The sequence below is a fragment of the Rhodamnia argentea genome, chromosome 2 (assembly GCF_020921035.1).
Source record: "Rhodamnia argentea isolate NSW1041297 chromosome 2, ASM2092103v1, whole genome shotgun sequence".
Lineage (NCBI taxonomy): Eukaryota > Viridiplantae > Streptophyta > Magnoliopsida > Myrtales > Myrtaceae > Rhodamnia > Rhodamnia argentea.
This window is the reverse complement of record NC_063151.1, coordinates 17,552,229-17,566,403: the sequence shown is the minus strand read 5'-3', so window position 1 is coordinate 17,566,403 and position 14,175 is coordinate 17,552,229. Positions and strand designations below refer to the sequence as shown.

The window sequence follows — 14,175 nt, the reverse complement described above, 5'->3', positions numbered from 1 at the left end:
TCAAATGACTAAGAAGTGATGTGCTGATATGAGTTGAATTCGACAGAGAGGAAAGGAGAGAACTATATCCGGAAAGTGATTTTTGAGGTCGAAAATGGCGCGAAATCCCTTTCGCAATTGGTCGAGTAGTGAGCACTAAACAAGCCTTCGGATTGTGCTTACGCGGCTTATAACTCAGGCCCCGGTCTAAAGTTATGCTCCGTTATAGTTGAGGTGCTTGGGAATGCAATTTGTGAATTTTAAAATAATAATATGTTAATTGCCTTATAATGAGATATTCAGATTAGAAATACAATAAGTAACGATTATTTTTAATTTTCACAATAAAAATACAGATCTGAGCTTGAAATGGACCGGTTTAGTTCGTTCCAAGTTTTTTTGGGAAAATTACCAAAAGAGTCCGAAATCTATTGTAATTGTGTCAATTCATTTCTAAACTTTTTTTTTTTTGTAGATTTACTCCTAAATATTTTGCAATTGTGTCAATTCGGTCCATCCGGTTAATTTTGACCTTCTAGCACTAACGTGGACGCCGACCGGCATCGTAATATTTTATTTTATTTTTCTTCCCTCTTCTTCTTCCTTTGGCCAGAGGCGACATCCGGTGAGGGAAAAAATAAAGAAAAAATAGAATAAAAAGTATTAAATATTAAAATATTATGTCGCCAAACAGCCGGCGTCGTGGCCGGCGTTCACGTCAACGTTGGATAGTCAAAATTGACCGAATGGACTGAATTGACATAATTATGAAAGATTTAAAACTGAATCAGTAAAAATTAAGTTTAGGATTGAATTGATATTATCGTATCTAGGAATTTCCAAGCCCAGTCTTTTCGGGTGGGGCAAAAATGCCTTGAGGCTAGATCCGTGATCACTCTGGTAAAAACTATCATATATGGGGTTTGGCGGTACACTAATAAACGAATAAGTGCACGACAATGCCCCAGTTATAATATTATCTCATCTAGATAAGTTAATGAAAAATAAAAACAAAACTAAAAAGAAAGAAAAGAAAAAACAATTGAATTGAAGAGAGAGAGAGAAAAGAGGAGGAGGGAGAGAGCGGGCACAATGACCACACTGAGGGGGTTGCAAACCCTAGGCTATGGCCAGCATAGCATGGTGGCGCGCCGATGAAGACACGCTTTTCCTCTGTCTCGTGACGGATCGGATCAGTTTAGATCGGTCGTCGGTGTCTCGACCAAATGGGATTATGCTATTTGCACGGCATCTTTGGATGTTGCCACAGCCGTTCAATGTACTAGACATCATTGCCCTCGTGGGGGTCCTGCACATATATGTTCTTATGCATTTTGTGGGTTGTGCAGTTTTCTTTAGAGATTATTTTTAATGAAAAGTAATGAGGCCGGTCTCCGCTAATACTATAGATATAATAATATACAGTGTACTTACTTGAAAGTTACTCTTGGTGTTTTACCAAAAGAAAAAAAAGGTTCCTTATATACGGGACAAATGAATAATTCGTTTGTTTCAAATGTCGAAAGTATAGAATGAAAAGTAAATTAAGGCTCACGCTATTTTCACCCATTTGTTGGCTCTTAATACCCTCTACCACATTGAATTGACTATATTATTCTTTTGTGGATCTCACTCTCAATTTAAGATTATTTGTTACCTTTTTTATTCCTTTTCTTTTGTTTCAATTTTATTAAAAGACAAAACTACCCACATCCCTTTCAAACAACTATTTTTTTTTTCCATAGTCGCTTCTTATACTAGTACATTTCAATGTTTCCTTTGTGTTTGTCTTCTTCTAAACTTATCCCGCCAATTATTAGCTTTGTTTCCCTAGATAATCCTCATGATCGTGAATTTCTTGACCTTGATTTTCGGCAGAAACTTATGATAATTTACTCAAGGATTGGATATTGTGACTGATGAATGCATTATACACGATTTGCTCATCTTTCATTGCATTATTTTTTGTAGTGCAGTCACTATACAAGACAATATTGAAGAGGACCAAAATTACTTAAATGTATCCATTGATGATGAAACGACAAATGGAGAACAATAATCAATCACATCTACAAGTTCATTCGGAGCTTTTCGAACTTACATTGAAAATTATTCGTTGATGTACATGTGTTTTAAGTTAATAATGTCTCTCTTATTGATGTAATTGAAAACTTATACTGTTTGATTCTGGTGAAATATTTTTTTAGGGGAGTCAAGCAAGTGAACAGATAATATTTTTTATTGAGATGTAACTTGTTATTAGTGCAGTGGATAATTTTAATTTTGTTGATTATTTTATGAAAATTCCGATGCACTAAAAAAAAAACATGTGTTTGCAAATGGTTTGAATGGGTTGGTTTGTAATGCCATTAGAATTGCCATAATTTTTTTTTTGTCTACAGCTCATTATACCATGTGATCAAGGCATATATAGTATTCTACATAACAATGTTTGGAGCATTTTCTTTTGCATTTGCATGGTAATAATTGGATGTTCAGAAATTTTTATGTACTTAACTTTGTCATATTATTAACATTTTTAACATATCTTTTGAAACATCATGCAATGTGGCATGAAAAACACATAAAAGTTGGACTATTAGGTTCACTGAATATGAAAGTTGAGTAGTTAAAATACAAAGCCTATAACGTACTGACTTATATTGAAGTTATAGTTAAATGAAATGCGTACTTAAATTGGTAGATGGAGTCTTTTCTCTCTTACTTGTTCGTAGGTTATTTTTTAAATAATAGTTTCCCAGTACAAAAAAGAGAGAGAAATATACAACTCATTAACACAACAGTTAGTTAGCTATCTACCAAATAAGCTATTTTTTTTGGAAAAGAGGGACGCTAATTTTGAAGAAAAAAAGGAGAAACAAGGCAAGAAATAATCTAAAATTAATATTGGGTCTCACATTTAACCTAATAAATACTGCTTGGACAGTTTTGTCTAGAGTAAAATTGAAATCATAAAGAGAGAAGAAAAAAAAAATAAAAAAAATCATCTTAAATCAAGAGTGAGACCTGCAAGGATGATGTAATCAATTCAATATGATGGGGAGTGTCAGAAGCCGGCAATAGGATGAAATAGTTTGAGCATAAATTAATGCCCAAAAAGTTGTGATTAAGACGCTTGCGCATTTCAACTCGGAAAGTGGAAACATGAAAGTTCGACCCCATTGCCGCTGATTCTATGGGGTCACCTTTAAGAGCCATGAACCGATGCGACTCTATTAATTATTCGGTGTGCTCTTGAAGTGAGAATTGCCAAACTCATCATGAATTAATTGATTATCAATCCGCAACAAATCACACCGTTTTTAAAAGAGTAAACCCCCTAAGAATTTCTTTTTCTTTTCCTCCTTACAAAAAGCCTGAGGGGGCAGAGGTTAAGAATTAGGCACACCGGCCATGCATATTAATGAATAAAATGCGAATTCTCGATCGAAATGTACAAAGAAAAGCAAGCAATCAACAAGATATTGGCCAAGATGGCAAGAGAGTTTACTTTTCTTCTTATGATTTTTTTATTCGAATGGTTGAGAACACTCAATGAATAGAATCCGAAATATATTAGGCCGATATAGGAGAAAGAGTTTTAAAAGCTCCTTCCAAGGTGGTCCAACTAAAATGCGTGAAAATTGACGTGGACACTACTAAACCCATAATAAAAAAGCGAATAATTTCTTTTGAAGAAGCTTGAGAGAAAAGAGAGAAATAAGATAAAGATTCAAGATTGGAAGAGGAAAATTTTTAATTAGATGACTTGGCACATCAATAAGGGAGGCCCACATTTGACTTTGATTTTTTTTTTTTTTTGTGAAACTCTGTGTTGTTTTTTTTTTTTTTTTGGTCATAAAACTCTGTGTTGTTGAACAAGGGCATTTTTGCAGTCGCAAAATTCCATCAAATGATGGTGTGGGAATAGTGGGGATAAGTAATCGATTGATCTTCGACCCAAAAAAAAAAAAAAAAAAAAAGGTAAACGGTTGATCCACCTAAGAACCGGATTAAAAAAGTTGATTTTATGTCAGAAACGCCGGTTCGACCTTGTTGATTTCAGAAAGAACGGATTCAATTCTTGGTTTCGAGGTTCGGTTTCCGACTCATTGTCAAAAGACAAGATCAGTCTGACTAAAACAAGAATTTTTGGAATAATAGGCAAAACATACCCATATAATATCAACTATGCGACCTTTACGAAACAAACCCAGTTCTATATCCAAATATTACTAGTAATTTTTTTGGAACCGACCTATGGAATAGTTTTCATGTTATGGTCGGGAAAAGACTAAAACTGATTACCCCGAAGAAATAATGCGGAATAGAATAAAAAGAAATCGGTAACATTATCCATCATGTTCAAGTTTGTATCTTGACGATCAGGAATGGACAATCTTTATGTGACAAAGTAAGCTCATAGCAACCTTCCAAACTCGTGTCTTGCCAAAAAAAAAAAAAAAAGTTTCAATGATATTTATGCCCCCAGAAAATAAATAAATGTGGCACCATACTAACAATTGACAAAATGGTCATCCACAGTAATGAATTTAAATGACATCATATATCACAAATGTCTCGCGTGTCTAAATTCAAGATTTTCAATAATTGACCGGTATATGTTCCATCTGACGGTCAACAATCCCCAATTTTGAATTCGTGGGAGTGCCCTATCCTATCCTATGATGCTCCGAACTTATTTTCAATAGTGATCCCAATAACACTTCTTTTTTTTTTTTTTTTTTTGCTAGTTGATAGAGTGCAAAAATGAAATGTGAATGACAAGTGAACTTTTTTTTGGTCGGATATGACAAGTGAACTGAGAATTCGGAATTTTCCCTGCCACGGAGATAGCAATATTGGCTAGAAACCCATCTATCAACATAATTTTAGTAAGCTAAATTGTATACGGATTGAAACGAGTTTAAAACATTATGCCTTAGTCTATGTGTGTCCTTGTACCCGATCCATATTCAGCCCATTTTGATTACCAACTCAAGCTCAAAATGCAAATAAAAAAAAAAGAGAATATATATGTCTGTTAATCGCATTATTTTTTCCTATATAAATATTCCTTCAGTGTATACCATGCTTTGTTTTATGTGTTTTTGGCCGAAAATAAATTTGGCCACATTGACATGAAGCAATTTTGAGGTTAAATCTAATCGTCAATATTATAAATAATAATCAAGTAAAGCCCGGTGTGTAGCTTAATTAAGTGTAAATTTCTAGCTTTAAGAGAAATACCAATATAGGTTTTTTGTATTATTTCTTAATTCTTTTCCATGTTTAGTTTGCTTTTAATTGATTTTTCCTTTTAGCATGCTATTTCCTCCAAATAAAAAATACAAAAAATTGAATTCCAAATTGAGTTTGGTATGAAACTTGAATTGGGTTCGGTTCGAAGCGGATATGGATGACTTTAATTCGACCCGTTTCCGACCCATCACAATCCGACCCGACCGACCCCGTCCCTGTCCCGAAGCCAAGCCTGTGAGTCCTCGAACCGCCAGCAGGCGCAACTTCAACTGCCGTTTTCTTCAGACGACCTCCCTGTTCCAAAACACCACCCTTTCAGATTCTCTCTCAATCCGCCCCTCAAACCTTCCCTTGACACAACCAGATTCTTAACACCCACTGATTCTCTCCGATGACGACGTACCGCCTCAGAACCTTCATGCGCAACACTGCGCCGTTCCCGCTCCGCCGGCTCGCCCCTCCCTCCCCCTCGCCGTCCTCCGCCGCAAGCCCTGGGCCGCGGGAGGGTGAATCCGGCGCCGGAAGCGCCGTATACCGGCACGCCCTCCGATTCCAGAGGCCGACCACCATCCGATGGCAAGCGCAGCTGGCGAACTCCGCCAGCTTCATCGGATCGGTCCTTTTCCCGCTGAGGCGAGTCTCGACGAGCGACGGCCGATTCGGCGTCTCCACGGTGCTGCGCGTCCACAAGCCCGGCGATTCGGGGCGCGGGTTTAGGTAAGAAGGTCGCGGTTGTTTGATTCGGTATTGACCAGGATCATTGCTTTGTGGAGGTTTTGCGCAGAATGTTAGGATATGAGGTCGCGGATTGATTGTAATTGACCAGATTTATGTATCACTTCTTTGTGTGTCCGGTTTTTTCCCTCTTATTACTGGTGAATTACAAGGTGTTGTCATGGAGGAGCTTGAAGTTTATGCGCGGTTTGTGAACAGGATATCGCTGAAGATGTGGGACGAGATGGCTGAGACATCGTGGAAGCATTTAAGGCCAAAGGATTTCGTGTATGTTTCAGGTCAATTGGGAAGCTACGAGAAGGCTTCTGAGGGTGGACAGAGCAGAACTTATTATGAGGTAACCATTGAAAATATCATGACATTCGGTGACCAATCTGTTGTTTGTTTATTGATGTTTTTTGCTTATCATGTTATCAATGTGGAACTAGATGTCAGAACAGGGAGGTATGAAAAAGAGAGGATTCTTTCACGTTCTAACTTCACAAGTGGAATAATTGTTAGACTCTAATGGTTTAGCTTAAGTTTTTCCTCAACTCTAGGGACAATATGTAGAAACGTGCGTGATCCTTGGCATTTTTTTATCATTTTCACATGCTTGTTCTTATTTAGGATGTCATCAATTGAAAACCTCTGGAGTTTTTTGCTTTTGCACTTACACATTATGACTAGCAATGGAAGGTTGTTTTGGGAGAGTATATGTGACTAATAAAACTATCCCTTTTGTCTGTTATCTTTAGGTGATTGTGAAAGAGTTAAACTATGTCGCTCAAACTTGTAGAGACCAATGTTTATCCACATCTGCAGAATCGAAATCAGGTTAAGTAATGCCTCTCTCCTCATTGTTTGATGCTTGCTTTTATGGTGGATCAAAGGTCAAGTTATGGTTTTTGAGGGATTCTTAATTTGGGTAGAACAAAAAGCTGAGTAGAATGTTCAGCAGGGATTTAGCTTTTGTTGGTACAGTGTAAGCAAAATATCCCGATTTTTGGGCTTCATTATCGAATGGATGGACCTCACTTGATCGATTACTGAGGAAACTAGGTACCCAGCATCTTATATATTAAACTTTTGTCTGCACCGAGTATCAGTTCTGTAATTGACAATGGGCACTTTTTCCCTCTGTGGGGATTGTTGCTATTTTCTGCTATTGGAGTTGTTGGCTCACAGATTTCTCTGTTTCTTTGCTTTGTTTGCACAATTGTTAGACGAGGCCAAGTTTTTTTAGCACTCATAAATTAGAATTGGGTCTGGGAAATAGGAATTCTTGCTTGATTTAGCTGGAACCTTAGCAACTTTTGAACCCTCTGAATTGGATGGGAAATAGAAGTAGTTGCTTGTTTTAGCTGGGGCTTTAACCTTTATTCTCTTCACCTACTCAGTAAATCACATCATAAAGTGTCTGACCAAACACTTTATGATGTCAGAATTAAGAGTGCTTTGTTATTGTCAGTTGGCTTTGTAATTCTCTATTCATTTGTGCATTGACCCATCTTCTATCATTAATGTAGGAGCTTTATCTGAGAAGCGCAAAGATCGCCTGCAGTTGTGGCAAATCTTTTTTACCAATCCATATGAATGGTGGGATAACAGAACGAGCAAGGTGAACCCAAGGCAACCTGATTTTAAGCACAGGGATACGGGTGAAGCCCTTTGGCTGTGCTCAGATGATCCTCCATGGATTCAAAGACAACTGGAGTTGCTTGATTCACGAATGGGAGATAAAGGCCTACCAGGAAATCATTTTCCCCGCCGTATCTCTCCATGGGTGTATGATGAATAGTGATTCTTTTATTGGCCAAGCCGAAGTGTTAAAGGGGACTTGAGAGGTTTTCCACTATTCAACGAAGTGGATAATGTCCCCTAGAAATTCTCCTGTGGCACTGATGCAAGGCCTGTCCTTGGAAACAACATTATAGGAGCGGCAAATTACCATTCCCTGATGGAAGGAGGTACATCTATACATTTAAGCCTAACTTCTTATAAAGTCATTATTAGCATATCAGTTGCCCTTAAAGAAACTTCCAGTGACTCGTTTTTTTTTTTTTTTGCATGACTATAGCGTATAATTTTTGCGGGACGCAAGTATTTTCTCCTGAAAGTTGAATTATGATTCAGCGTCTCCTTATTTCTTGTGGACTTCACTGGACTGGACTGGTCAGATGATATTTTCTGAAAGATGTATCTGGATTCACTGAAGGTGTCTGTTATGGAGCTCATGATGGTGGTCAGGGAAGTAGCGAAGAAACTCAAAGATGAATGGTGGTAATCTCTGCATTTCTGTGATTCCTCCAATTTTGATTTTCCGAAGCTTCAATATATAGTTTCCTCTGTCGATTAATTCTTTTGTAGTGCCTGTGATGTCTATGACCGCAATTTACTACCTTGTCACAAAACTCATTAATTTTTTGCTCGTCATACATGAAATTTGGTCAGTAAGTGAATAGTGGACACGAAAATTTCCTCTTTTTCTTGTTTAATGTTGAGTTTGTGTTAAACGAAAAAGAACTACAACATAGACGGAGTGTACTAAGAAAGATTTGGAAAAGGAAAAAACTAGGAAAGGGACAAGGAAAGATGAGACCAAAAGCCGGCGTCAACCAATTTAGACAGCTACTTTGGTCTCTACCAGATGCCTGTATCAACCGGTGCATACATCTAGGAGAACTCAAAATGGCAAGGACAGCGATTTCTCTGCCATTATGAGATTCGTGAAGTTAGCTAAATGGAGTGGAATTTGGAGTTGGCTTTAGGTGTCTCCCGGCTGTTGAATATATATCCGGGTGGCCTCTCCCGGGTAGAGCACCATTTGGTCATCTTCGGACAGCCTCATGTGTAATTTTGTCCCTTAGTCTTGTTTTGTAGCTGGAAATACGAGTTTTGCAATGAAAACTGCGTCCTTGTTACCATTCAGAGTAGTGTTTGGTTACGTGGAATGGAATGAAAAGGGTCGTAAATGAAAAGTTAGATTGAAACTCCCTTCTACCACTTTTTCCATGCAGACTTCCTCCGCAGGTATGAGGTGAATCGAACTATGAAATATCCTACTCTGAAAAATACTCATCACCGAAAGCTCAACGGGTGCCAAAGTTTTATCGGTTCAACCTCGAACCACAAAAAGCAAACTAAGGCGCGGGTCAATTCTTTTAATGAATTTCCCTTGAACTCTTCCCGTCAATTTGAGTCACAAATTAATTCCGATCCCAAGTTATTATTACCGAACTTGGTTTCGATAATTTAATTGCCATTCCGATTCCAAATGAACTTTTCAATTCATTCGCCTTTGTCCTCAACTTGGGATCCCTATAAAGTAGACATAGCCTTGGGATGAGGGGAAGCCAAAACATTGTTATCTGAGGGCTCCCAAGAAATCACTAATTGGTCTATCGTTAGACATTTGAAAACCACCAATTCACCTTTGTCCTAATTGTGACGTCCGAACACGTTCGGCCATTGTCGACCAGATATAGATATCTGGAGAGCGTTGCCTGCAAAGGTGACGATGGCCATGGACGAGCAACTTGATGCCACATCTTGAAATTAGAGACAAATAGAAAAAAGATGGAGTCAGAGGGCTTGCCTTCGTCGCCTCGTTGAAGTTGCAGAACTTCCCATCGCTGTCGTCGATGCAGCAACCTGCACGTCCAAGCCAAGCCACCTCGCAAGCCATGGACAAGAAAAGCTTGCGGCCATGGATGATGGAGGAGAGGAGGAAGAGGGAAAACTCAGAGGTGGCGGGATGAAGGAGAACGAAATAGAGAGAAAAGAAGAGCCGGATTTTTCTTTGATTCCATGCCAGCGGCTGAAGTAGTAACATGGACATGTGTTAATTTATGAGTGGAGGTGAGTAAATAAAAATTAATTCCACGTCATCCGCTAAATGTGGTAGTTTAAAACGACCGAATACTTTCTCCCAGTTCTACTTGATGGTCACTCAGAACCTCCTATCTAGCTATACTAATTCTGCAAAAAGAAATGGGGAAAAATCCAAAAAAGGGCCCGAAGTCTTCATAATTTCTCAAATAAGGGCCCAAAGTGAACACTGTTTCAAAAAAAGGCCCGAAGTGACATGATCCGTTTCAATTGAGGGCCCGAAGTGGTTATTAAATTTCAAAAAAGGGTCCGGCTCGAAGGGTGTTTTCGTCATTTTACATTTTAAAATTTTTTATTATTATTTTTTCTTTTTCCTGATTTATAATAATTAAAAATAATTAAAAATAATTAAAAAAAAAAAAGGCTTTGCACAGGCGGGAGGGCTGCCCCTCCCGCCCGTGGCCGCCGGCCCACCGCCGGTGGGGGGTCGGGGGGCGCGGCGAAGGCCGGCGGGGTCGCCGGCGACCCCGCCGGTCGGGCGGAGGCCTCGGCCCTCGCCAAAAAGGGAGAGGGTCGGGCCCTCTCCGGATCTCGGGCGAGGCCGGCGGTCCCCGTCCCAGATCGGGGTCGCCGGCCGTCGCCCGGCCGGCGGGGGGGGTCGCCCGGTCAAGGCGACCCCGCCCGGGCCCCGGCGACGGCCGGCGACCCCGATCCGGGCGGGGACCGCCGGCCTCGCCCGATCCGGAGAGGGCCCAACCCTCTCCCGATTTTGGCGAGGGCCGAGGCCCTCGCCTCGGGTCGGCTGGGTCGCGGCCCTCGCCGAGGCGCCGGCGACCCCGCCGGCAGTGCCGCCCCAGCCTACTGCCCTCCGGCGGTGGGGCGGTGGCCACGAGCGGGAGGGCTACCCCTCCCGCCCGTGAAGTTCACTTCTTTTTTTTTTTTTTTTTTTTTTTTAAGGAAACAGACTACAAAAACTATAATAGAAAAGAAAAAAATTAAATAAGTAAAAAGACTAAAATGCCCTTAAATCGGGCCCTTTTTTGAGAATTTATAGTCATTTCAGGCCCTTATTTGAAACGGTATTCACTTGGGGCCCTTATTTGAGAAAATATGAGGACTTCAGGCCCTTTTTTGAAACAGTGTTCATTTGAGGCCCTTATTTGAAAAAATATGAAGACTTCAGGCCCTTTTTTGGATTTTTCCCAAAGAAATGGAAGGCTGGACACCAAAGCGGTTCACAGTAACTAAGGCCAAAATGCAAAAGGTGATAAGAGTTAAGTCTAGATTCCTAATGAGCATGACGAAGGGACATCTCGAGAAGAAGATTAAGCTTTATCCGACGAATAAATGCAAAATTGCTTAGAGGTTAAGTTCATTTTCTTTGACGGAATTTTGAACTTCACTTTTTTATGAAATTTAGGCTCCGTTTGTTTCGCAAAAAATATATGATTTGGAGAACATTTTCCTTGAAATAATCACTTATATCGCTTGAAATAATTAGTCAATGAAAATATTTTCAACATGATCCAATAATACAAGGAGGGAAAACTCTAGGTCCTGGTTTCACATCAGTCAAGTTTCACGGGATTTGAAGTCCTTCAGAGGAAGTTGTGCCCCCATGTGCTCAGCAAAATCCGAGAAGAGTCTTAGTCTTTTTGTGTATTTATCGAGTCAAATGCATTTCGCTTTATTTCCTGAGTCATCTGAGTCAAGAGTAAGTTGGTATCAATATCTCCTCTAGGGATTGGTGATCTTCATCTTGGAAAATGTATTCTAAGTTTAACCGTTTTCATAAACGATCATTCATTTTTAGAAAAATGTATTTTACATTACTCGTTTTTTGCAAAATAAACGCAGCTTTAGTGTTTCAACTTAACCTATATCTATCTCTGGTGGATTTCATTGAGGGTGAGTTACATATCTTGTATTTGAGTGTGCATTTCTCACGTGATGAGCACCCTCCCTACTAGATTTGTCTGTGCCTTGTGGGGGATTCCTATTGCAAATGCTAACCCTAGAATTAGAAGGGGAGAGATTACATTAGGATAAAATTGTCACATTTCCCTCCCTCTTATCCATCTATTTCCTTCTACATAAGTCCAAAATATGCAACATTCTTTCCCGTCTTTTCGCGAAAATTATCTAAAAAATGTTGAACTTATTGCATTTTTCTCAATTCAGTCCTAAACTTTTTAATTTTATCAATTGAGTCCTAAATATTTTCACGTTTTTTCAATTGAATTCATCCGATTAATTTTGGCCAGAAATTGCTGAGGTGGATGCTGGCCGTCCTACCTAATACAACTAGCGATGATGTCGATAATTTTTAATACTATTTTTATATTTTTTTCTTTTGTTTTATTTTTTTCCTTATTGTGGTCGATGAGCACGTCAACGAGGGCATCCGGCCCTCGCCCATAGCAAGCGAGGGCTCGATGAACCTCGCTAGCCACTTTAAGAAAAAAAATAACAAATAAAAAAGTACAAAAAATAAATAAGAAAAGGAAAAAAATAAAAAAAATTAACAACAAACTTCGAAAAAACATTTAAGTTTTATAAAAAAAATTATTTATATCAAGATCGACCGTGCCATGTGGACAACCGGCGTCCACATAGCAAATTCCTACCAAAATTAGCTGGATAGACTCAAGTGGCAAAACGTAATTATATTTAGGACTCAATTAACAAAATTAAAATGTTTATAATTCAATTGATAAAAGTGCAGTGGGTTTATGACTTTTTGAGCAATCTTGCCCTTTCTTTTCTTTCTCGAATTTTCCCTATTTTTCTTTAATCTTCTTCCTTTTTTTTTTTTTTGAGATATTACAAAATCATTACTAGTAAATCTCGAGACACAATGCCATCCTTTCACTCGAGGAAGAACAACCGAAAATGTGAAATTCAAGATGTGCTGCGACGATTGGCAAAGGAAGATGTGCAGAGATGAGGAAATGCTTGAACGGATTATTCTAGCTTCTACTCAATGCCGAGGATAAATCCACAAGTTTTGGGATCTTCCTCTAGGACGCTTAGATTAACTTTAAAATAGGTTTCGCGTATTAAATTATAAACTCTAGTTAATATTGTTATTTTACATAATCAAAGGTGAAACTCTAAGACACGAAGACACATATCAATGGGCTAGATCCCTAAAATACCCTCAATTTTATGTTCCATTCCAATTCTAACCCGAACTTTTTTTTTATCTGAGAAAAAGAAAATTAACTCTATGTCAAGTCCAAATCTACTTCAAGCTTTTTTTTTTCTGTTTAAAAAAAATCCAAATTTAAGTTCAGTCTCAAACCTATCCTAAATTTTAACTCTAGTATCAAAATTTGCCTTTTCAAGGTCTTTGTCCAAAAATCGAAGTTAGTCGTCATAGTTTCCCCAGTTGCCATATCAAAGAACAATTTTTAATTTGTAGATAATTTTCCACATCACCTTACTGATACATGTTATTTAAGTAAAACTACAATGTCAAACAACTAACAACAATTTTTGAATGGAGAATTAACAGAGGTAGATTTGAGACTGGATTGAAAGTTCATGATTGTATTCTAAACAAAAAAGAATTTAGGGTAGATTCGAAACTAAATTTAAAGGTTTTGATTTTTTTTTTTCAAGGAACAGGAAAACGTAGCCTGAGAAGATTTGAGAGTTAAAACAAAATTAGGACTTTAGAAAAATGTCGTTACAAATGTCACCAATAATTACCCCGCGTATGCCCAAACAGCCGAACGCTGTCCCCACGTGAAAGAAAGCTCCAAAAGCAGGAATCTTCAATAGTTGTCTGTCGTCATGCCCACTTCGTCACGGTCGTCCGGGACACGCGGTATGTCAACGTCGTCAAGCAAGGAGTCCTACTTCTAAGCGTGCACTCAACGCGTAAAAACGAATCGCTGCAATCATGTTCGCAGAGTCTTCCCCCGTCAACCAACAATTCCGAGGAGCGGGATAACCCACCACTTACGCTTGGTGCATCGTCTCTCGCCGCCAATGGCGATCGTGATGGATCGAGGATACGGCGGTTTCTCGTTGTTTGCATAAAAAATATAATTTATTTTGATTGTAAATCGACATGTGATAAAATTCATCGATGAGAGCAGAATTTGATCGTTTAGTAATATAATTATCGACAATGTGCTGAATCGATAACTTGAAAGAATCGACAAAAAGTGAAGTAGACAATCTCGGAAAAATTAACTGTCAATGTAGTGAAGTAAAGTAACTGTCAAAATAGTGGAATCGAGGAAACCGTCAAGGTAAAGGTAGTGGAGTCGAAGAAATCGTTAACGTAATGGAGTTGAAGAGAAAGCGATAACCTGTTTGTAAACTCTGTTGGTAACTTCGCTTTGTAATTGTAACTTTCCTTTTTAACCTCCGTTTTGT

General features: G+C 38.8%; 1 protein-coding gene across 2 annotated transcripts; it reads left to right on the top strand.

Annotated features, from left to right (window-relative positions):
* The first annotated feature begins 5,510 nt into the window (after nt 1-5,510).
* Nucleotides 5,511-8,487, top strand: LOC115747930 (protein OSB1, mitochondrial-like). Of its 2 annotated transcripts, none has more exons than XM_030684258.2 (5): nt 5,511-5,958; nt 6,175-6,313; nt 6,714-6,792; nt 7,485-7,925; nt 8,174-8,487. In XM_030684258.2, the coding sequence occupies exons 1-4, from the start codon at nt 5,633-5,635 to the stop codon at nt 7,754-7,756; spliced, it is 816 nt and encodes a 271-aa protein (XP_030540118.1). In that variant the 5' UTR covers nt 5,511-5,632; the 3' UTR covers nt 7,757-7,925; nt 8,174-8,487. The 2 variants fall into 2 exon arrangements, with proteins under 2 accessions (XP_030540118.1, XP_030540117.1); XM_030684257.2 differs by having other exon boundaries at nt 8,036-8,487.
* Nucleotides 8,488-14,175: the final 5,688 nt, after the last annotated feature.